This window comes from Colletotrichum gloeosporioides, assembly GCF_011800055.1.
Source record: "Colletotrichum gloeosporioides strain Lc1 chromosome Unknown consensus_55, whole genome shotgun sequence".
Lineage (NCBI taxonomy): Eukaryota > Fungi > Ascomycota > Sordariomycetes > Glomerellales > Glomerellaceae > Colletotrichum > Colletotrichum gloeosporioides.
In genome coordinates, this window is record NW_025544700.1 from 468655 (window position 1) to 490154 (window position 21500).

At 57.6% G+C, this 21500-nt stretch overlaps 9 protein-coding genes across 9 annotated transcripts; 4 read left to right on the forward strand and 5 right to left on the reverse strand.

Moving 5' to 3' along the window:
* Positions 1–57: 57 nt before the first annotated feature.
* Positions 58–1560, forward strand: GCG54_00013424 (uncharacterized protein; the record flags this gene model as incomplete). The annotated part of the gene is made up of 2 exons (XM_045413277.1): positions 58–597; positions 667–1560. The coding sequence occupies 2 exons, from the start codon at positions 58–60 to the stop codon at positions 1558–1560; spliced, it is 1434 nt and encodes a 477-aa protein (XP_045262473.1).
* A 245-nt stretch (positions 1561–1805) lies between these two features.
* On the reverse strand, positions 1806–3595 carry GCG54_00013425 (Meiotically up-regulated protein; the record flags this gene model as incomplete). Its single annotated transcript, XM_045413278.1, has 4 exons — positions 1806–1897; positions 1951–2133; positions 2182–3389; positions 3456–3595. The coding sequence occupies 4 exons, from the start codon at positions 3593–3595 to the stop codon at positions 1806–1808; spliced, it is 1623 nt and encodes a 540-aa protein (XP_045262474.1).
* Positions 3596–4210: 615 nt separating this feature from the next.
* GCG54_00013426 (uncharacterized protein) lies at positions 4211–5775 on the reverse strand (the record flags this gene model as incomplete). Its single annotated transcript, XM_045413279.1, has 6 exons — positions 4211–4392; positions 4446–5193; positions 5235–5302; positions 5358–5563; positions 5613–5668; positions 5692–5775. 6 exons carry the CDS (start codon positions 5773–5775, stop codon positions 4211–4213), a joined length of 1344 nt encoding a protein of 447 aa, XP_045262475.1.
* A 369-nt stretch (positions 5776–6144) lies between these two features.
* Positions 6145–8919, forward strand: GCG54_00013427 (Postreplication repair E3 ubiquitin-protein ligase rad18; the record flags this gene model as incomplete). The annotated part of the gene is made up of 3 exons (XM_045413280.1): positions 6145–6772; positions 6827–7661; positions 7782–8919. Coding segments are annotated over 3 exons (2601 nt in total), but the record flags the coding sequence as incomplete, so codon positions are not given.
* GCG54_00013428 (uncharacterized protein) lies at positions 7794–9290 on the reverse strand (the record flags this gene model as incomplete). Its single annotated transcript, XM_045413281.1, has 2 exons — positions 7794–9180; positions 9241–9290. 2 exons carry the CDS (start codon positions 9288–9290, stop codon positions 7794–7796), a joined length of 1437 nt encoding a protein of 478 aa, XP_045262477.1.
* A 583-nt stretch (positions 9291–9873) lies between these two features.
* Positions 9874–12177, reverse strand: GCG54_00013429 (Transport protein particle subunit trs85-1; the record flags this gene model as incomplete). Its single annotated transcript, XM_045413282.1, has 1 exon — positions 9874–12177. One exon carries the CDS (start codon positions 12175–12177, stop codon positions 9874–9876), a length of 2304 nt encoding a protein of 767 aa, XP_045262478.1.
* Positions 12178–12866: 689 nt separating this feature from the next.
* GCG54_00013430 (Pre-mRNA-splicing factor cwc-26) lies at positions 12867–13868 on the forward strand (the record flags this gene model as incomplete). The annotated part of the gene is made up of 1 exon (XM_045413283.1): positions 12867–13868. One exon carries the CDS (start codon positions 12867–12869, stop codon positions 13866–13868), a length of 1002 nt encoding a protein of 333 aa, XP_045262479.1.
* A 425-nt stretch (positions 13869–14293) lies between these two features.
* GCG54_00013431 (Transcription initiation factor IIF subunit alpha) lies at positions 14294–16515 on the reverse strand (the record flags this gene model as incomplete). Its single annotated transcript, XM_045413284.1, has 3 exons — positions 14294–14541; positions 14604–15078; positions 15130–16515. The coding sequence occupies 3 exons, from the start codon at positions 16513–16515 to the stop codon at positions 14294–14296; spliced, it is 2109 nt and encodes a 702-aa protein (XP_045262480.1).
* Positions 16516–18122: 1607 nt separating this feature from the next.
* GCG54_00013432 (Terminal uridylyltransferase cid1) lies at positions 18123–21398 on the forward strand (the record flags this gene model as incomplete). The annotated part of the gene is made up of 1 exon (XM_045413285.1): positions 18123–21398. The coding sequence occupies one exon, from the start codon at positions 18123–18125 to the stop codon at positions 21396–21398; it is 3276 nt and encodes a 1091-aa protein (XP_045262481.1).
* Positions 21399–21500: the final 102 nt, after the last annotated feature.

Sequence of the window (21500 nt, forward strand, 5' to 3'; positions counted from 1 at the left end):
CACCCTCTCACTCACCAGTGTCTCTCAACGTCTCGATTTCAAGGAAAAGAAGCCACAATGAATGCCCCTCTCAAAAAGAAGCCCATAAACCTTCTCCGGGGCTGGCCCTCGCCCTCCCTCCTGCCCGCAGCAGCCCTCTCCGCCGCCGCCGTCAAGACCCTCGCCGACCCGGCCGTCTACGTCCCCGGGCTCCAGTACGGACCGGACCCGGGCTACCAGCCGCTCCGCAACGCCCTCGCTGAATGGCTTTCAGCGTTCTACCCGATTGCGGGTAAAACGCCCGAGAAGGCCCAGAACCTCCTTTCCGCGGCGGAGGCGAGTAACGACACTGCCCTTCCGCACCACTCTCCCGACGTCAGCCGCATCTGCATCACGGGCGGCGCAAGCCAGAACCTCGCGTGCATATTGCAGTCCTTCACGGACCCGCTGTACACGCAGAACGTATGGATGGTCGCGCCGTGCTACTTCCTCGCGTGTCCCATCTTCGCGGATGCGGGCTTCGACGGGCGGCTGAAAGCCGTGCCAGAGGATGATGAGGGCATTGATCTGGAGTACTTGAGAAAGGGGCTCGAAGCCGCTGGGAAAGGAAGCGATGATGTGAGTATTCGTCGTCCACCATTCACATGCCATTATGAGCATGAGAAGTAGTCTAACACACATCTCCAGCACTTCAAACAAGCCAAAAAGCGAAAGCTCTACCGCCACGTAATCTACCTCGTCCCAACCTGCTCCAACCCGACAGGCAAGACTATGTCCCTCCGCCGGCGGTACGACCTCGTCCGCCTCGCCCGCCAACACGACGCCCTCCTCATCGCCGACGACGTCTACGACTTCCTCCAGTGGCCCACGACACACGCCCCTATCGACGGCGCCTATCCGCCCGCAATGCGCCTCCCGCGCCTCGTCGACATCGACCGCGCCCTCGGCGTGCCGGACGCCGCCTTCGGCAACGCCGTCTCCAACGGCTCCTTCTCCAAGATCGTCGGCCCGGGCGTGCGCACCGGCTGGGCCGAGGGCAGCCCTGCGTTCGCGTACGGCCTGTCGCAGACGGGGTCGACCTGCAGCGGCGGCGCGCCGAGCCAGCTTGCAGCGATGCTCGTCGCGGAGCTGCTGGCCAGCGGGCAGGTGCAGCGGCACCTCGACGAGAAGACGCGGCCGGCGCTGGCGAGGCGGCACCGTGCGATGATGGAGGCCATCGCGGAGCACGTGCAGAAACCGCTGGGCGGGACGGTGGCGGTGCGGGAGAGCTCGTTGGAGGGGGCCGGGGTGTATGGTGGGTATTTCGTGTGGTTCACGCTGCCGGAGGGGATGTCGAGCCGAGAGGCGGCGGTGAGGGCTAAGGAGACGGAGGAGTTGGTTATCGGGCACGGGGCGCAGTTTGAGGTGCATGGGGATGAGCACGCGGCGAGGTTTGGGAGGGAGATTAGGCTCTGTTTCTCATGGGAGCCTGAGGAGGATGTTGTTGAGGGCGTTGAGCGGCTCGGTAGGGTATTGAAGGCTATGAAGGATGGGGTTGAGTGGAAGTCGTCCACTGCTTTGGATGTTGACAACGTTAAATAAGATGCTCGACCAAAGAGAAGATAAAAGTAATAATATGATTTACGATGGCGACCTAATGAAGGTCTGAGTTGGAACGTCACGAGCAGCGTGCCAGCTTAATGCATAATTCGATTTAGGTCATGAGAGGCCCTCTGGGTATAAAAATGCAGGTGAAGCGAATCCAGTCGCCATGCCCAATGCTCCTCCGTCAATCATCTTACAACGAGCCTCTATTTACGTGTGATTTACAGGAGTGTCCGTCTCGTCTACACTTGATAGGGTTTGGCCTCTGTGAAGATGAGGTGCGGCTTGCGTTTGGCGATATCCAAGATTGTCTCGGCGAAAACACCGTTGGCCCCTGAAGTAGTCAGTATTGTCACTACCAAACTGGTTCAGATGTCAAGTTCTTACATGCAAACCAGCTTCTGGTGTATGAAGTGATGTGGTTGACCTCGACACTCTCGTGCACCAGACCCAGACGGGCAGATCGCAGCACGAGGTCGAGGCACTCTGTGATCTCATCATCGCTCTCGGATGTTTGGGCCTGAATCAACAGACTCATAGGCCAGGCATTGGATAGACCGATGTGGGGTCCTGACAGAGTTAGCATATCACTCTCATGTAGAAATGACTATCACTCACCTCCAATTCCATGGAAAGCTCTTCCCTCAAGATAGTAAGGGTTGCCAGTCTTCTCCAGAAGCATCTTTCGTGTGTTCTGGTAAGTCCTGTCCTCTGGAGGCAAGAATCCCATGAGAGGCAATGCGAGAAGCGAGGGGTAGTTGGCATCATCCATGAGGATAGACGAGCCGTATCCGTCAACTTCGTACGCGAACACGTCACCGTATTTCTTGTGCTTCACCACGCCGTGCTCCCAGACGCCATCAGTGATGGTCTGGCTCCACTTGGCCACCTCCTGCGCAAGTACGTCCTTCCCAGCAGCCTTCAGAACCTCCGCCGTGCGCTTCAGCTCGACAGCCATCATGGCGTTGGCCGGGATAAAGAAACCAAGAATGGTCGCATCATCGCTGGGCCTGAAGGCTGATCTCACGAGACCTGTTCCATTGTTGAGCGGGTTGCCTACGCCCTTGAGGTTCAAGGTTTCGGTTCCGAGGTCCGTCTTGCGCTGGAAGGTGTACTCGTTCCTCTGGTACTGACCCGTCGCCGAGTCAAACGTGGGGTGGGACTGCTGCTCCAGCACGTCAAGCACCGTCTCAAGAGCAAGGTACCATCTCGGCGTCAAAAAGTCTTTCGAGTCAGTGTGCTCGTAAAAGTCATTTCCCAGAGCTAGGAAGTGCGCCAACGAGTCCAATTCGTACTTGCATTCAAACACGAACGAGGGCTCGTAGACTGGATGCACAGTGTCGTCCTGTCCGTTATGACTCGGCTGCAGGTTCGCAATCGGGGGCGGCTGGAAGGCATTGCAGTACGGTGACTCGATAACGTACTCGGACTGGGTGTTGATGGCGCCGAGGATGAGCTTGAAGATGGCGGGGTCTTTCTTGGCCAGGGCCTGGTAGGGGGACAGCTGGTTCGTGCTGTCGCGCAGCCACTCTGCTATGATATCTCCCGTGATCACGAAGGATTGCGGACCCTCCCACTTGCCCTCGTCGCGCAAGCTTCGGCCGTTCAGGTCGACAAATCTAGTGTCCGTCCCGTCGGTGTGGAACTTGACTGTTGTGTCTGTGGTCGAGGGGAAGGCATTCTCGAAAAGCCTGGCCAAGTCGGGGTCCTTCATTCGGGATGTGACATCCTGGATGACCTTCTCAATCGCTTCAGAATGGAATGTGCGGCATCGTGGATCGGGTCTTTGGTAGGGGAGACCGAGAGGGCCTTCGCTCAGGGGCTTACTGTAACCAGCAAGTCAACTTCAATTCTCAAGCAACGTCAACCGCAACAAGGGGTTTGCAACATACTGCGGGTGAGTAGAGTACTGCTCGTAATTGGGGCACGCGCCGCGGTCCTCGCCAGTAAGAGGCTCTTGCGCCGCGGAGACATGGCCGACGAGGAGACCGGCAAGCGGCAGCAGCACGTCGACAAAGGTACGGAGGGACATGGCTTCGAGGCCGAAAAGGCAGACAGAAGGAATCCGCGGTATGTTTTATGTCCGCATGGGTATCGTCAGCAACCTCTAGGAGGGGAGAGTGGTTCACCACGACGATTTGTTTTCGAGTTTGATGTCGAGCGGACGGATGCAAGAAATTGGGACGGGAGCTCCCACACCACGACAGCCAGGTGTCCGCTGCGCCTGCGCTTGGCTGGGGCCCGGGGGGAGATCTCGTCACTGTGGTCCCTTGCAGGAGCTCTGACAGGGGGCCAAACGCCCCCTTAGCGTCCGGCATTAACGACGTGGATCCACTGCGGGGTGCGCGCGGGGCCGCCGTGCCGCCTTCACGTCCGATCTGCCGTGTTTGATGTTGCGGCCGGTACTGTTAAAACATTTGTCTGTTTCTCGTCCGGGATCAACTCATCAGCCAGTTTTTCCACGCCATAACTTTGAAAGATCCAGTTGGGACACACGACTTGCTCAAAGTTTCCTATCTCTATCACCAGCTAACTCTGATATCGTCTTCAGGATTCCTTCAACAAGGTAACATTAATTCGCAGTTTGATGTCCATCTCCGAGTGACATGCAAGCCTCCCATTCTAGCCATTTACACCGCGCCCTCAATCACTTCTTGGAAAAAAATGACATGATATTGCCCTGCCCCTTCGGCGCAGCCTTCTTGAGTTTCGAGGCTTGACTGCCGGAGCTTGGGGCTGTTGAAGGTTTGGGCTTGGTAGCTGGAGCGGGAGTTGGTTTCGGTGCTTCGTCTTCTGAGAACTCCTCCCAGACAGCCTCTTCCATAGTGACTGGAATCCTTACGTCAGTATCAATGATTATGATGCTTGGAGGCAGAACCTACCCAGATATCCTTCGTCGTCCATGATCTGCTTCTTCTTCATCACCTTCCTCTTGCCGCGCCGTCTGCCGTCGCCGCTGCTAGCAACGACCTCGGACTGCTCTGGCTCCTTCGTCGCTTCGGGTTCAGGCTCAGGCTCCTCCATCGACTCGTCTTCGGGCTCCTCCTTCTCCTCAGGCTCTTCTTCCTCCTCGCTCTCCTCCTCCATCATGCGCTTCAAGTCGGCCTCGCGCTCCTTTCTGGACTTCCTTCCATCAGAAGAGGGTTTGGCAGCCGGGATATCTTCATCGTCGTCTTCGCCGTCGTCAGACAGGGCAGGAGAGTCGTTGACTGGTAGTGCCTTCTTCGGTGCCTCCTTGGGTTTGCTCGCAGCCTTTGCTGCGGCCTTCGCAAACGACCCCATGATACCTGAAGAGCCACTCTTCTTCAGTGGGGGAGGTGCTGCACCCTTCTTGCCGGCAGCCATTGAGAATGGAGATTCCTTGGCAGCAGGCTTCGACTCTTTCTTGACCGGCTCCTCTGCCTTCTTGTCGGCAGCGGGCTTTGCCGTGGGTGGGGACGTTTCCTTCTTGACAGGCTTGGCCGCCGAAGCAACAGGTGCGGGCGTAGGAACTGGCTTGCCCTTGCGATCGCGCTTTCGTACATTAGGGTTTGTGATAGAGCCGTAGGTCTCCAGCATGGATATGCTGTCATCACCGGATTGCTCGCGAATCTGCTGGGAAACGTCTGCTAACATCTGGGGCTCCTTGGTCTTGTTAGTGCCTGGGTAAATGACGGAGTCACTGCCCTTACTCTGATGGGATGACGAGCCAGACTGTAGACATGGAACGAAGAAACATCTTCGTACGTAGCCAGAACCTCTGTGAGCTTGCTTTAGCACATTGCCTGGCCAGGATATCAAAAATCATTTCTTACCCTTTAGACGATCGCCAGGAACCAGGGATAGGGAGTAAGTGACGACATCTTCGGACAAAGGCTCGACATCGGGAGGAGAGCTGGTCATCTCGACATCGCCGTCCTCTTGGACGTTCTCGACTTTGCGAATGCCGTAGATCAGGTAGGTCGCATGGATGGTGCCAGGGCGCATGGCATTCTGAGATCGGTGAAACTCATACAGCATACTGGAGAACATAAGCAAGTATAATGTGTAGTAGACGTGAAGGAACTCACGCCTTTGCAGTATTGACATGAGTCTTGAGTGCCCTGCTAAGACTTCTGTATGTGACCTAGACAGTTGTCAGTACCGAACCTTAGCAAATGAGATGAAGCGCCGTCTTGCAATTTTCTCCTCGCTGAGGACCTGGTCTGCCAGGTACTTCTTGTACTCGTCCATGTTTGGAACTGTGTGGTGAGGATGCCGGTGTTGTTGGATAGCAAGACGCAGTGCGGAGGAGTAAAAATGCCCTCGGAGTCGAACCTCTCCCTCTCGATTTCACGATGCTCTCATGTAGGAGGGATGATGAGGGTTGGTAGGACGCGACGAAGACGCGTAAATTGATTTCTGGGTACGTACCTGCTTAGAACCACTCAGGTAGGCGCAATTGGTGACGTGATCCACTTAAGCACCTGCCCCTGTAACCCGGTCCTTGGCCTAGGCCCAGCGCGCCGCCACTCTCCTCGACGCGACTTTGACGTTCTTTCTGAAAACTTCCGGCACACCGTCTTCGCATAGGCCGCGATTGTCTTTGAACCGTTCATAGCCTGCCTCACCGGTGCCTTCCTCAGGCCAGACGTGTTGCATACTCTTCTGCTACGAAGTCCTGTCCAGAATCCCCTCCATCGAAGACATCACTCGCCCAGCATGGCGGACAACTTCGACGACGTCCCCGACTCCACAGACTGGCTCTCGACGCCTTTGTCAGGGCTATCGGCCGTCGAAGCCGCGCTGCGATGCCAAGTATGCAAGGACTTCTTCAAGACGCCCATGCTCACGTCCTGCTGCCACACCTTCTGCTCGCTATGCATCCGCCGCGCTCTCTCCAACGAAGGCAAATGCCCGCTCTGCCGCGCCTCGGACCAGGAACTGAAGTTGAGGAGTAACTGGGCCATGGAGGAGATTGTCGAGTCGTTTACAAAGGCGAGGAAAACGACATTGCAGTTCGCCAGGACCGCCGGCCAGGCCTCCGCCGGAGGCTCGTCACCAAAGAGGAAGCTTGTGGAGGAAGACTCCGCGCCGGAACACCAGCCCGAGACGAAGAGACTTAGGAGCTCAGCGAGACTCAGCAGGACAAGGGCGGGCCAGTCAACAACGGTGGTAGACCTAGAGGATGAACACAATCCAGAGCCCAGAGAAGAGGAAGAGGACGACGAAGCAGACGACGCAACATTCAGTAAGCCAAACCCCCGTCTTTGCTAGTCTGCACCCTTCGCTGACAACTTCCCAGCACCAGAAGACGGTCTCGTCCCCTGCCCAATCTGCCAAACCCGCATGAAGCAATTCCAAGTTTTTAGCCACCTCGACAAATGTCCTGGCCCCCAGCCGCAGCCCTCCCGTCCCAGCGCGAGTCGCACTCCGACCCCGAACACGCCTGCGCGTGGCGCCGCTCCTCCGCGCCAGACTCCGGCTCCCGAGCGCCTCCCCGCCATCGCCTACTCCATGCTGAAAGACGTTGCCCTCCGCAAGAGAATGTCCGACCTCGGCCTCTCCACGAACGGCACGCGGCAGCAGCTCGAGAAGCGCCATAAGGAGTGGGTGACGCTGTGGAACGCAAACTGCGACTCGGCGCGCCCAAAACGCCGCGCGGAGTTGCTGCATGATCTTGACGTGTGGGAACGCACACAGGGTGCGAAGGCGCCCATGTTCGCGGCCCGCCCGGGGGCCGCAGTCAAGGACAAGGAGTTTGATGGCGCGGCGTGGGCCGTGAAGCACGACGACTCGTTCAAGGACTTGATTGCGAATGCAAGGAAGAGCAGGGCGCAGGCGAAGCAGAAGACGGAGGAGGCGGCTGCTGAAGATGCTACGGCACAGAAAGAGTCGGATGCTGCTACACCAGGACTCGTGGAGAACACAGAGAGGGTGAAGAGTTTAGAGATGGTTGAGACCGCAGGAGCGGAGGTCATGATGGTTGACCTGACGGAGCCCTCTGTAGGCCCCGTGGCCACTCCCGCGCCCGAGGCTGCGATTCCAAAACCGCCCTCATCGGCATATTATTTGCAGGACGGCTTTTCAGAGCAGATACCCGCGGTGGACATTGGCGCAACAAATAGCCAAGAAGCACGGTGAACGTTATGTTGTAAATAATAGCAGATGCGATGTCGCTTCATTATGATACCCTCCAACATAAATGTACAGAATCCCCAAACGCCACCATCTATCGTAAAACACCGTACATAGTACAGAAGTCATGGCCTCTATGCAGCTTGTGGCTGCGGCCGTTCCTCCAACTCCAAGTTCTCCAGGTCTTCTGCCGTCTCCCTCGAAGGCGTCTTCTCTCCCGAAGGTTCCGTCACGGGCGCCTTCAGCCCTTGCATCTCTGCCTCGAGTCTCTTCTCCATCTCCTCCGCCTCCTTGGCCTCCTCCGCCTCTCTCCTCGCCCTCTCCTTGGCCTCCTCGGCTTCTTTCTTTGCCCTCTCCTTCGCCTCCTCCTTCTCCCTCTCCTCGCGCTCCATCTCCGCCAACTCGTCGTCGACCTCCACCTCATCCGCCGGCGCCGCGTTCGCATCCGCAATGATGTCGCCCACCTCGTCCACCTCGCCCATCTGCTCCCGCAGCGAGGCGACCACGTCCCCGACCCGGTCCGCCCCGCCGACCTTCTCGTTGAGCCCCTTGAGCGCCCCCGCGCTCGCCTCCATAACCTTCACGAGCTGCACCTGGTCGCGCGCCGTCTGGATCCTCGCTGCCACGTCCTCCAGCTGCCCCAGCGTCGCGAAGCGCGTCTGCAGCGAGTTCTCGGCCACCTTCTTCGACTTGAGCGCCGCCATCGCCGCCACCTTGTTCTTCTTCGCGACGGCCTCCTTCGCGGTGACCGTGAGCTCGTCGATGCGCGTGGAGAGCAGCGCAGTCTGCTTCTGCAGGTCCTCGATGAGTTCCTTCAGAGACGAGACCGCGGCGTCCTCCTCCGTTATAGCAGCCTCGTCCTCGTCCGCCCCTATCCCCTTGATCTTGACCACCTTGCCGTCATACACCACCAGCCCCTTGTCCCGCGACAGGAAGACGAGCAGAATGTCGACGTCCTTCTCGGATAGCCTCCTCTGCTCGACCAACGCGTCCGCAAACGTCTTCTGGAAGTGTGTCTTCGTATACGTGCGGTCGAATCTCGTGTCCGCGGGGCTGACCTTCTCCGCGAGCTTCTTGGCCGTGGTCTCGACGTTCTTGAGCACGACGAACTGCCCCTTAGGCAGCTTGTCCTCGCCCGACGTCGACCCGCCGCCGAACCCGAGCTGCCCCGCCGCCCACGACACGACGCTCCACGGCACCTGCGACCACGTCTTGGCGTATATGCTGTCCTTTGCGCCGAGGAACTCTTTGACGGGGTAGAGGTCCTTATCGGCGACGGCTTCGCGGACGACCGTACCCAGGGCGAGGGGCCGGCCGAACTGTTTGCTCTCGAGGGCGCGGAGGAGGTTATCATCGACGTCTACGACAAGCAGGTTCGGCGCGGAGAGCTGCGAGGGTATCCTCCCTTCCCAGGCCGCGCGGGCGAGGGCCTGCCGCCAGGCGCTCATGTTCGCTTGGAAGCCATCGGGGTTCAAGGTTCGTTGAGGTCGGAAATCGGAGTAGAGAGCGGGGAGACGTGCTCTGCAAGGCTTGTTAGAAGTCTGAGGCTATTATCCAGGTGGTGGAGTAGGTTGGACAAACTTGCGGAAGTTCTGGTCGTGTTCCGTGAGGAAGGCTGCTAGGTCGCCCATCGTGACCAGGTGACAACGAGAACGGCTGCAGACCTGTTTGTTGTTTTGTTTCTCGTGGGATCCTCGCGGCGGGTAGTAGCAGTTGGCGCGGTGATTCTCTCAGAGTCTGAAGAGGGCCTGCTAAGGGGTGCCTTCTTTTGAAGCGACGTTGGAAGGTTTGAAGTTCCTGTGATCTCTCATGAAAGACGGAAGGACGGGGGAGCTTCCATGTTGGCCCGTGGTGGGGTGGCGCCTTATCGGCGTACTTTTAGCGGTGCTTCCCCCTATCGGTTGCCTGTGAGATCACTGGGAAAATCCTGGGGACCCTGGCAGCTGCGGGTACGTACAGGGTTGATGGACTTCGACGTGCCTCAGCTTCACATCGTGAATGCCAGACATCTAAGCTTGGATGAGAAGTCCTCGTCCCATTCAGTAGCTACTCCTTGTCCGCGAAACGACAAGCTCGAGCAGATGGGATATCAAGTCACGAAATGAAAAGAGACAAGTGCATTCATCAAAACGGTGTAAATGCTATTAGCCCGCTTCATAAGAACGCATCTACAACCCCAATCACCCAGCGCCATCCTCATACCAGATCATGTCTTTATCCAAAATCATTTTGTACAGAGTCGTCAGCCCCTTCGTCCTCGGCCGAGTTTACTTTATGTAACGGCGCCGTCTCAAGATTGGCAGCCTGTGGCCCCGCGCGGCCCATCATGCTCGCCCTCCTCGACCGCAGATCCAGAGCCTCGCTCTCTTCGTCCACAACGACGTCCTCGGCTTCCTGAGACGCCGATTCGTCGCCGGCATCCTCGGCCTCGAGCTTTTCGTCGAGCTGATGCTGCAGACCCGTCACGAAGTCGTTGGCGACGTCAAACTTGGAGATGCCGTTCTCGTGCGGGAGGTCGGACCATATCCGCCCTGCCTCGTTGAGACAGCGCTGCGACTGGATGTATTTTTGCTGAAGCAGCCAGGACTCGCCGGCCAAGACACACCACATGGCCGACTTGCGCTTGCGATGGCCCCAGGAGCCAGACCCGACGCCGGGTTTGGCCGAGTAACACACAGCAAGACGCTCCTTCATGAGAGCGTCGCCGATCTTGCCTAGGATCTTGGAGTCGAGGAGCCGGATGCCCCATCTGACCGCATCGTCAACGCTGCTTCCGCCCCTGAGGCGGAGGAGCTCAATGCCCAGGGTAAGCGAGCGCAGAGCTCCGAATGGGGCGCTGCATCGTGTTTGGTAGGAGTAGAAGGCCGCTTCGAGCATTTGGTCAATCGTTTCGGCGCGAGACTTTGAGGAAAGGTTTTGCGGCATGATCAGGAGGCTGACGGCGGCCATCTCGTTGGTCGCCGCGTGATACCGCCACGCCTTGGCGTCGCTGAAATCGGATCTCAAGAGGTCGTACGTCGAGTGCGCCAGCTTGTAATCTCTCAGCATGAAAGCGAAATCGGCAAGCTTTCGCATAATAGCTTCCGAGGCATCTGGCCGATAGAATCCCGCAGGGTCATAGCTGCTGGATGATCCACTGCCTACCACCGATGACCTCGAGCTGCTGCCGAAGCCGCCCCATTTTCTTGATATGCTCATGAATCTGCCGGTGATGCCTCTCCTCCGAGATGCGACCTGGTCGTTCCATAAAGACACATGCCGCTCCATGGTAGGCACAATAGACTGTGTCACCATTTCCCTCACAAACGTGCGGATCGCTGTCGCGTCAGACTCGAAAATGTACCTCGTCGGGTCCTCGAAGTCTTCCTGGTCCTCGCTGTGTCGGATATCAACAAGCTCTTCGGCCGCGGACATCCAGTCGCTGCGAGGAAGCGGTATACTGTCGTCGTCGGTCTCAGCGCTTTGCGTACTTCGTAGCCGTAGCAAGTGGCAGTGCAGCCCGAGGTGGCGCTTCATCTGGTCAAACAGAGCTAGTGACCGCGTTATGTCGTCGCGCTCTTCGTCGTGAACCAGAACATAATATCGCAGATAGTCCCCATCCACCCAGACCGGCAGCTTATTTTCGCCGGAGCTCGTGTCATTGTACAGTTTCCGCAGGTCCTCGATCGGCGAAGGGCTTCTTGAGCTGATAGCAATGACGCACGCGACCGGATGCGCAAATGTCTCATGAGGTGATACCTGGATGCCTGAGAGAAGTCTCCTCAGGTATAGCGAGTAGTATGGCGAGGTAGCCTCCACGTCCAACCCTTGCCTCGTGAAGGCGCCGTGGTGCGGAGTATGCAAGAAGGAATCCTCGGCGTAAGACAGATGGCGATCGACAACGGCCTCGACATCTTCGAGGGTGTTCCTCGACTTGAGCGAAGACCCTGGCTGCCCGTTGGCCTGCGCGCCGCCTCTCGCGCTCTCCGGCGAGTCAATGTTCTCTCCAAATTTGACGAACCGGATGGAATAGTCCTCCCATGTCCTGCTCGCGCCGTTGCTGTCTCTAATAGTGACCTTGCCCTGCACCTGCTCGCCAAACGGCCTCAACAGCTCCCACAAACCATTCTTGAAGCCCTTCTCCTTCGCCAGCTCGTCCGTATCCTTGGAGGTGTAGATCGCAACGTGTGGGACGTATGCCTTGACGAGCAGGTTGCGTGGATCGCCGGGGCTGTCGGATGAGATGTCGATCAAAGACCTCCCCGCCGGGCCGCCGAAGACGGAGCCGGACATGGTGCTGCGGGCGGGCGAGCCGCGTCCCATGGGCGATCCGGACCGTGAGCCCGGCGGGGTCAGGGTCGAGGCGAAGAGGGGCGCGGCCGAGGGGTGCGATCGGCGGTGCGGCAGGCTGACTTCGGACTGGGACAGCGGGTGGCCCTCCGGCACGGACTGCCTCTTGGGCAGCCTCACGGTGGAGGCGGCCATCGGCAGCGCCTGGATCGCATCGGTTGGTGACGCATCGTTGTCCGGGGACTGCATGGGGGAAGTGGTGGTGGTCCGAGGTATATCAGCCGCGGGAACGACTGATACCCTTTTCCGGCTCGGACTTCTCGCAAGTTCTGCGGTTTTGCGGTTTTGCGGTTCGCGTCGATATCGTGGGGGTTGGGAAGAAGCAGCGGTTGCGGCTCTAGATTAGACCTCGTTATTCGTTCGAGTGGCTTCGGGCGACGTAATCATAAGGGGGGGAGGCTCTCTCGAGGGTGGATCGCAGAAGAAAATACGAGGTTGGATCAGTCCGTAAACTTGAAAGTCAGTCAGCACCATCCAGTTCACTCCCACAATATGATCGTATAGACATACAAAGACTGTTCCATCACAAGGCCGCGAAAGATACAGCAAGCTGCCAGTAATCCAAATTACCTCCAGAAAGCCGTCGTTCAGGCTCGGGGCGGGAGACATTTGATCCTCCGATAAGTGACTAGCGCCCCGTCACATGCACGTCTACCCGCGGAGGAGAGTGGGGGACCCTTGTCCCTTCCGCGGCCCCTGCCTTTTCTTGGACCTGGCGCCCGTGCGTCGCGAACCGTTTGTACAGTGCAGGTTGCAGCTGCATTAGCAGCGAAGCATCCAAGCTCGCGACTTTCTTCTAGATAACTTCCACCCAGCTTCCAAACGATACCCACCCCCATACGCATTTTGCCTTTTCTAGAAATCAAAGCTTTCCAAACATGCCGTCCGACCTCTCCTCATACCTCGCCACACGCTACCTGGTAGCAGATCCTAAGCCCTCCAAGAAGCGCAAGCGCAAGGCCGCCGCCGAAAACCAAGGCCTCATCATCGCAGACGACGACGACAACTGGGGCAAGTCCACACAAGACAACGATGACGACGACGGCGGCCCGATGCTCGTGTCCGGGGCCAAGTCAGCCGAGTTCCGCCGCACAAAGAAATCAAACTGGAAATCCGTCGCCGGCAACGGGCCCTCGAAACAAACAGACGACGACGATGCCGCTGCCGCCGCAGACGCCATCCTCGCCTCGGCGGCCGCAGAGAACGCCGCCGCCGCACAGGCCGACGACGAGATGCCTGTGGTAGAAGGCGGCGGCAACGACGCGGGGGTGGTCAAGATGAGCGACGGCACGCACGCGGGCCTGCAGAGCGCGGCGTCGGTGTCGGCGCAGCTGAAGAGGCGGCAGCAGGCCGAGGAGGCCGAGTTCGCGAAGCTGAGGAAGTCGGGCAAGGAGCAGGAGACGGTATACCGCGACGCCACGGGTCGCAGGGTGGACGTGTCCATGAAGCGCGCCGAAGCGCGCAGGCTAGCGGCCGAGGCGGAGGAGAAGGAGAGGCTGGCGAAGCTGGCGCCCAAGGGCGAGGTGCAGCTCGAGGAGGCGCGGAAGCGGAGGGAGGCGCTCGAGGACGCGAAGCTCATGAACTTCGCCCGGACGGCGGACGATGAGGAGATGAACAGGGAGCTTAAGGAGAAGGAGAGGTGGAACGACCCGATGGCGCAGTTCATGGTTGAGAAGACGGGGCCGGGGGCCAAGGGCAAGAAGGGCAAGAAGAGGCCGGTATATGCAGGCGCTGCACCGCCAAATCGGTATGGCATCCGACCGGGCTACAGGTGGGATGGCGTGGACAGGAGTAACGGGTTTGAGGGAGAGAGGTTCAGGGCGTTGAACCGGAAAGAGCGGAATAAGGGGCTCACTTATGAGTGGCAGATGGACGAGTAAAATCGCATATGTTACGGTGTTAAAACACCGTGGTTGGCGAGGAGTTTGATGGAACATCATTTAATGACTATGGCATGGCCAGCACATTTGATCTTGAAATTCCGACACATCTCCCTGGCTTGTGACTCGCAACCCAAATCAGCATCTCTACTTCTTTCGCTGAAAGTGAAAGTCTAGACTGTCACAGTCACAGTGGCCGTGTGTAGCTTCGGAATCACTCGAAGCGAAAATCGGTGGCAAAGGCCGTGGATTTCGTAGAAGACAAATATGAGCCGATAGACGGAATAGGCAGACTGAAAGAAGCAAGCCTGTTCCTCGCCAATGCATTATGGTAGGGAGGTCTAAGCTCTAAGTCTATCTGGTGGATAGATCCAGGAAAAGGCAACCTATTCCTGCATGCTGGTGGCTCAGACACGGCGTACTATCTAAGACTTGCGACGGAGTACCTTGTCAGGCCCGTACAGGCAATTCTCTCTGACAAGCTTGATCCACTCCTTGCGGTCCATCTGCCCAGGACCGTCTCCAATACGACCAGCAAACTTTCTCATAAGATTTCCAATGGTAATGCCACTTGGAAGCTCTGGCAGAGCATTGATGATCTCCCAGGGCTCGATAGGGCCGGGAGATCCAGCGCGTGGGGAGCCTTCTGGAATAGGTGAACCAGGCTTGGAGCCTGCCGCAACGAGTCAGCTTGTCTAGAGGGTCTAAAGATTGGATGTCTGAAAGAAGACTTACCAGGTGCAGCGGGAGCGGGACTACCGGCCCTCGATCCCACAGGGGTTCCTCTTGCGCCACTTCCGACGAGCTTGATCTTCTTCTTCTGCCGCAGCTGGCCATCCGACATCTCTCCTGCCGTGGCTTCGCCATCGCTCATTACACCCTTGCCCAGGTTGCTCTTGCCCACCGGGCCTTGAGACAAGGGAGTCGACGAACGGCTTTGGTGAACGGAAGCAGTCTGCTTCTTCATCTTCTTGCGAGAAGACTCGTTTCCACTAGATTCCGACAAGTTGGGGGAGCCGGGACGCTTCAAGGACTTGCCCTTTTTCAGAGCGTCTGTATGTTTCTGTCGGCCAGATGGGGTCGTGTTGCCCTTGGAAGACACACCCGAGGCGTTCTTGTCCTTCGAGTCTCCCTTCTGCTCGTCTTCCTTCTCCTTGTCCTTGTCTTTATTCTCATCATCTTTCTTCTCCTCGTCGGAGTCTTCGTCACTCTGGGTCCACAGTTAGCCAAAAGCTGAAAATGCGTGTCGGGTTGAACGTACCGAGGAAGACTCGAAGGGATCATAGCCACTTGAGTCGGATTGATAGATGGTTTCCTTCTCTCTCTTGATGAGCGCCTTCGTAGTCCGCTTTCCCTCTTTGCGACGCTCCTCCTCAGCCTTTCTTTCTTCGTCGAGCTCCTTCTGAACTCTGTTTTCATCAGCATCGCCAAAGAGATTAGCACCGAGCTGGTCACGGCGGATACGTTCGGTCGCCTCCTTGAAGTCCTCGTCATTGTCGACTTCCAATCCCGGGGCCTCGTCGTCGTCCTGGAACTCATCTCCTTCCATATCGATCTGATCGTGGTCCATCTTCTCCTCGCGAGAAGCGGCACGGAAAGTGTTACTCTCCGTCTTGATTCTTGCCGGGCCGTAGAGTGCATGTCTAGTTGCATCCCACTCCTCTTGCTCACTCTTCTTTTGCTTATCGCGCATGTACCAGCGGCCGACATCCGTTTTCTTGCTCATCAAGGCCTCGGCTTCTTCCAGTCTCATCGTGTTGAAGTGCGGCTTCGCCGTGAATTTGTACCACTTTTCCAAGGGAACAGCCGCAAACTTCCCGTCTCTGGTAGCAACGAAGGCGACGGTGGTCTCCGACAACGGTGCGACGTAGGATCCTACCCAGACGTTCTTGCCATCAGCGTCTTCGAGATGCCAAGGAAGTGCCTCCTCATATCGCAATTCCTGCTGCTTCTTCTCCTTCTCGGTTCTGGGTTGTCGGTGGAACTGCACATCCTCCTCCTTCTTCTTCTTCGGCGCGGGTTTCTTGTCTAGACTGGGGTCTTTGAGACTCGGCGCACTCTTTGCCAATTCGACGGCGCGAACAGCCTCACGCTCAGCCTTCAACTGTGCCAATCTCTCAGCCTCCTTCTCGTCAACCGGCGGTGGCTCGGGAGCCTCCTGCTTGACCTCGCGGCCAGGCGGCGGTTGGCGAGGATCGCGTCGCTGGAGCGTCACAGGTCTGGTGAACTCATCTTGGTTCGTGGGGTCGATTCCTTTCTGCTCGAGGTCCGCCTTGGAAGATGAGAGCTTCATTATGTGATGTCGAATGCCGTCCTTCAATGCCTTCTTTGTGGTCACGATCTTGTACTCTCTCACATTTTGTGGGGGAGGATCGAGCCAGCCACCGTTTGCCGCTCTTCTAGTTTTGATTTCATCTTCGGTCTCGGGACGCTGATGACCGAGATGGCCTGACGCGCCCGGAGAGGGTCGAGCGCCTGCTGCAGTCTGCAGGGTATTCGGCGCAGGACGCGAAGCCGCGGGTCGAGGTTGGCCAGGGCGTTTGCGGGCGACTAGAGGGTCTCCGCGAGGTCGTCGCTTGATCGGAGGAGGGCGAGGCGGGCCATTGGGGTTTTGGCCGTTCGGCATGCCGGGCGGTGGCGCGCTCATCTCGAGGTCGTAACTTGCTGCTGGCACACTAGCAGCCGATCGTTATTCGATGGAGCCACCGGAATCTCGTTGCGAAGGCGTCGAAGTTTCGATTTGGGGCAGGCAGTCGGCACCGCAGAGGCCAGACGAGTCGTGACGTGAACGGAAGAGACGGCGCTGCGGGCGCAAAGTAGTTGAAGCACGCCGAGGACAAATAGCAAGGCTATGCAGTTGAAAAGTAATGTCTCTGAAGAATGCTTTAAACTCGTCCAACCGAACTTTCCAAGTATTTGCCTGCGATGCGATGTGGATTAGTAGTCGCGAAGAGGCAGATGATGACAAAGAGGAGAAGCGGCGACGAGGACGGCGTGGTCGCGGGAAGAAGGTTATTGGAAGGCGCGCCTTGGAAGTTGAGCGCACCTAGGCAGCCAGCCCAGCTCAGGGAGCTTACAGAAAAGCTGGTACTAGTGGGTCGGGTGCTCTGAGGAGACCTGCATTGTAGGTACCCGCCTGCTTGTGTTTGGTGCGGAGTACTTGCAGGTCTCAGCTTTTGCAGGGAACAGTACCTTTTTAGCGCGGGTGGCTCACAGTGCCTGGCAATGCACCTCAGCAGCAGGAGCCGCATATGGAAGGGGCTAGCCTTGCTGGGGAAGAACGTCATAGGGATGAACTTGCGACCATGCTGCACGTTGCGATTGTGTAATTCATCAACTCAGGTAGGGACAAATAGTAGAGAGGCAGCTTGAGAGACGTTCGGAATTGCGTTGAACTACTTGATTTTCCGCCGTTGAAACCGATTGAACTCATTTCATCATTGAAGTTACAGGCTCAAACTTGGCGCTGGACAATAATTACAGCCCTCACTACAACGGTCGAAGCAAAGAGGTATTGCAGTCAGGATAAGATAAGACAGACTCAAAAGACTGCTCACAGCACTTACTACAGGGGCAATTGCGATGGATGGATGTAAAAGACTGGTAGAGGCTGCAATTAGCATAGCAATGTAATTCTATGAATTAACTATATTTGCGCCTGTGCTTCATGTACACGAAGTGTTCGTATCCCGCGTGTGACAGTTGATCACTTGACACCTCGACATCACTTTCCTTTCCAAGACGCTTCCAATTGAGTCGGAAAGCTTATAACACCAACTTTAATCCATCCAGGGACTTTACTTTGACTTCGTTCCTGCCGTCCCATCAAGGCCAGTCGGCGCCGACCAAGCTTCGCACAGTTCAAAGTCGCCCGAGCACGCCAAATATGCACAGTATCCATTCGTTCTACACTGTAGCCCCTCACCAAGGGATGTACCTTCCCCACGTCCAGCTTTCACCTCACTCCAGATTTACACTGCACGCTTGAATGAGGTGATCAGCAATCGGAAACTGGTTTCTGTCCTGCAAATCAGCCTTCCTCTTCGTCAAGCCGATCAATAGAACAACAACCACCTCACACCTCAACTCTCAGACACCGGCCATGTTCCCCAGACGTTCCTGACCAGGTGAGGACGCAGTGCTGCGAGCCCGTAGCAGAAACCTCAAGCTCACTCAACCCCACAGCAACATCACCATCGCCAAGCTCTGGCCAACTACATCGCATGAGTACGACCGCAGGAAGACATCGCCATCATGCAGAGTAGTGACGGGCAGCCTGCCGGCCCCAGTGCCCTCGAGAATCGCCTGAGAAATTTGATTCTCACCAATGCTCCCCCTACGAACGGCCCGCCCCAATTCTCTGACACCCCGCGAACGGCCGCACCTCTCCCTGTCGGTGCTGCTTCTGCGCAAACCGCCAACAATGACAATCCTGCCTCAGCTCCCGTCGATGGCAAGCTCCCAGGCTCGCCCAAGATTTCCAGAAAGCGCCCCAATCAAGCCCAAAGACGCCAGATGAACGCCCAGCTGTCAATTCCCATTGATACTCGACCTTCGCCGCCTACCCATTACGGAAGACCTTTTTCCGGATCTCCGGGTCATCCGTCTCATCCTCCCGGCTTCCACCAGAATGGCGGAAGATCTCACCACGCGGCCCCTTACCATGGCCAGGGCCAGCCGCAGGGTCAGTATGCTGGAATGCAACCGCACACGCCAAGACGTGATGGACCTCGACACCCCGGAAATTTGGACACCTCTCGCTACCATGGTGATCAGCCTCATTTCGCGCGTCAGGACAATGGATCGCCCAGATATCCGCGCAATCCTCACGGTCAGCTCTACAGTCCCCGTGGCTCCCAGCACCAGTTCCGTCCCGAGGAGCTGGAGAATCAGGCCGCCTACCTGGAGGGGCTCTGCAGCACTCTTGTTGCTGGCGCGGAGATTGAACGCGGCGAGATCCTCGAGAAGGAAAACTTTCGCCTCAAGATTGAGCAAGTCTGCCGGGTTGCCATCGCCGAGTATGAGCAGCAACAGAATGACATTGAGAACTTCCCTCCCCAGTCTGTGGAGTTGAAATGCTTCGGCAGTCTTTCCTCAGGTTTCGCTACCAAAGCATCCGACATGGATCTTGGCCTCGTCTCGCCGCTTTCCCAACCACAACCGGATGCCGCAGGCTCACCCATTCCCAGGCTCATTGAGAAGGCTTTCTTGGAACTCGGCCTTGGCGCTCGTCTCCTCACTCGAACCAGGGTGCCGATTATCAAACTTTGCGAGAAACCCCCTGAGAGACTGAGATTGGACCTGCTGGAAGAACGAGACAAATGGGAAAAGGGTATTGTCGACGTCGACCATGCAGACGCAGCCGATGAGGATGAGCATGCCGACACTGAAGCTACCCATGCCAAGGAGGCTACCAACGATCAGCCAGACGAGTCGGCTGATCATAAGACAGACGCAACGTCCCCTACGGTGGGAGATGCCTCCGAGTCGAAGCTGAGCATGCGCCAGTCAACCAACATGTCTCTACCCGCTTACTATAATGTGGCGAAGCGGGCATTGAGAAAGTTGGGAGGTCGTGACGTTACTGTGTCAAACTGCCGCGAGCTGACAGAAGGAGACTACGTGCTCCTTAACAAAGTGTGCGAGGCCTTCTTCGCCGGTCTTCACAATAGGGAACTGAAGAACAGGTTGTCGGCTTATCACTCGCTGTCCTTTAAGCCCCTCGCCAACGTACCCAACTACCGTTCGTTAGCCGGCGTCTACGCGCAAATGGAAGGCGAAAGAATCGTCATGCTTTGCGAGGCAAATACTATCGTCGCTAGTGCCGAGGATGCTGACGATTCTGCTAACGCGCTCATCGCAGCTTGGAAGTCCCTCCAAGATCAGCCACACTTTGGCATTGAGCCGCTGACTTACACCAAGCATCTTCAAATCCAATTGGAGAAGCTCAGAAAGCTGCCAACCGCACAACTACTCACACTCGAGCAGAGCCAACACGAGGCCGCTGGCGCGTATCACAACAGAACGTCCAAAGTTGTGTCGCAGCTTAGACCCCGCGATGCCGCCAGCTTGGTGGCTGCCCAAAATCTCATCATCGAGAAATTCGCGTCCGGCATATGGATCAACAGCATTCGCACGCAGGTCGCAGAATTCATCGATGCCTCCCCCGCGAATATCAGCATCCACGCCGTTGCCCGCCGCCACAAGAGTCTACAGCTGGCGTCTGAGCTCGAGAAGGCTCTGGACCATGACTTGTACGATGCGACTCTCGAAAGCGACATTAGAGAATATATCTCCGTCCTTCGTGGCCCCATGCGCAAGAGCAATGCGGAAGACCCTCACTATGACTACGTCATCCCCGTCACGAAACAAAACATTGAAATCATCAAACGCATGCGCGAGATCAAGGACCCGGCAAAGATGTCCGTCAACCAGCCCCGCGACCCTTACCGCGACAAGCTTGAGTTCCCCAAATCCGGCGTAGGCGTGCAGTGCGACATCAACTTCTCCGCCCACCTTGCCCTTCATAACACTCTGTTGCTCCGGTGCTACTCCCACACCGACCCTCGCGTCCGGCCCCTCGTCCTGTTCATCAAGCATTGGGCAAAGGTCCGCGGTATAAACACACCATACCGTGGCACCCTTAGCAGCTATGGCTACGTCCTCATGATGCTGCATTACCTCGTCAACGTCGTCCAGCCCTTCATCTGCCCCAACCTTCAACAACTCGGCCCAGCCCCGCCGCCCGAGGGCATATCTCCCACCGGCCCCGATGACAGTATCATGTGCCGCGGACGCTTCGTCGGCTTCTGGCGCGACGAGCCCGAGATCCGCCGCCTTGCCCAGATGAACCTTATCAACAGCAACCGCGAGTCTATAGGCCACCTTCTCCGCGGCTTCTTCGAGTACTACGCCCAGAACGGCTCCATGAGCACGTACCCCGGTCGAGGCTACGACTGGGGCCGCGACGTCCTCAGCATCCGCACCCCAGGCGGCCTGCTCTCCAAGTCCGAGAAGGGCTGGACCGGCGCCAAGACCGTCATCGAATACCGCCCCAACGCCGTCAACTCCCCCGGCACCGAGGCCCCTCCCGCAGCCGCGGCGCACTTTGCTCTCAAATCACCCATCGACCCGCCTACCCCGACCACACCGTCCGCCGCGACCACATCGCAGGACGCGCCATCCCCGACCGTCGGTGGCAAGCCAGCCGTCGCCACGCCCACGACCGCCGCCGCCGTCACCGCCGCATCCCACAAGAATGGCGAGGTGAAGGAGGTCCGGCACCGCTACCTCTTCGCCATCGAAGACCCCTTCGAGCTCGACCATAACGTCGCCCGCACCGTGACGCACAACGGCATCGTCGGCATCCGCGACGAGTTCCGCCGCGCGTGGCGCATCATCAAGGGCGCCGGCACCGGCAACTTCAGCGAGGAGCTGCTCAAGGACGTCGCTGCGGTGAAGGAGGAGGACGAGAAGAGCACGTTTGTGTCGCTGCTGGACGAGATTCACGGGTGGGAGCTGTTCGAGTGAGTGAGGGAACGATTGTGTGTGTATTCCGGGAAACAGAAATGGCAGAGTATGGGATGTAACTTTACTGTGTTTGTAAGGAGAAATGTGACATGTGAGGACGTG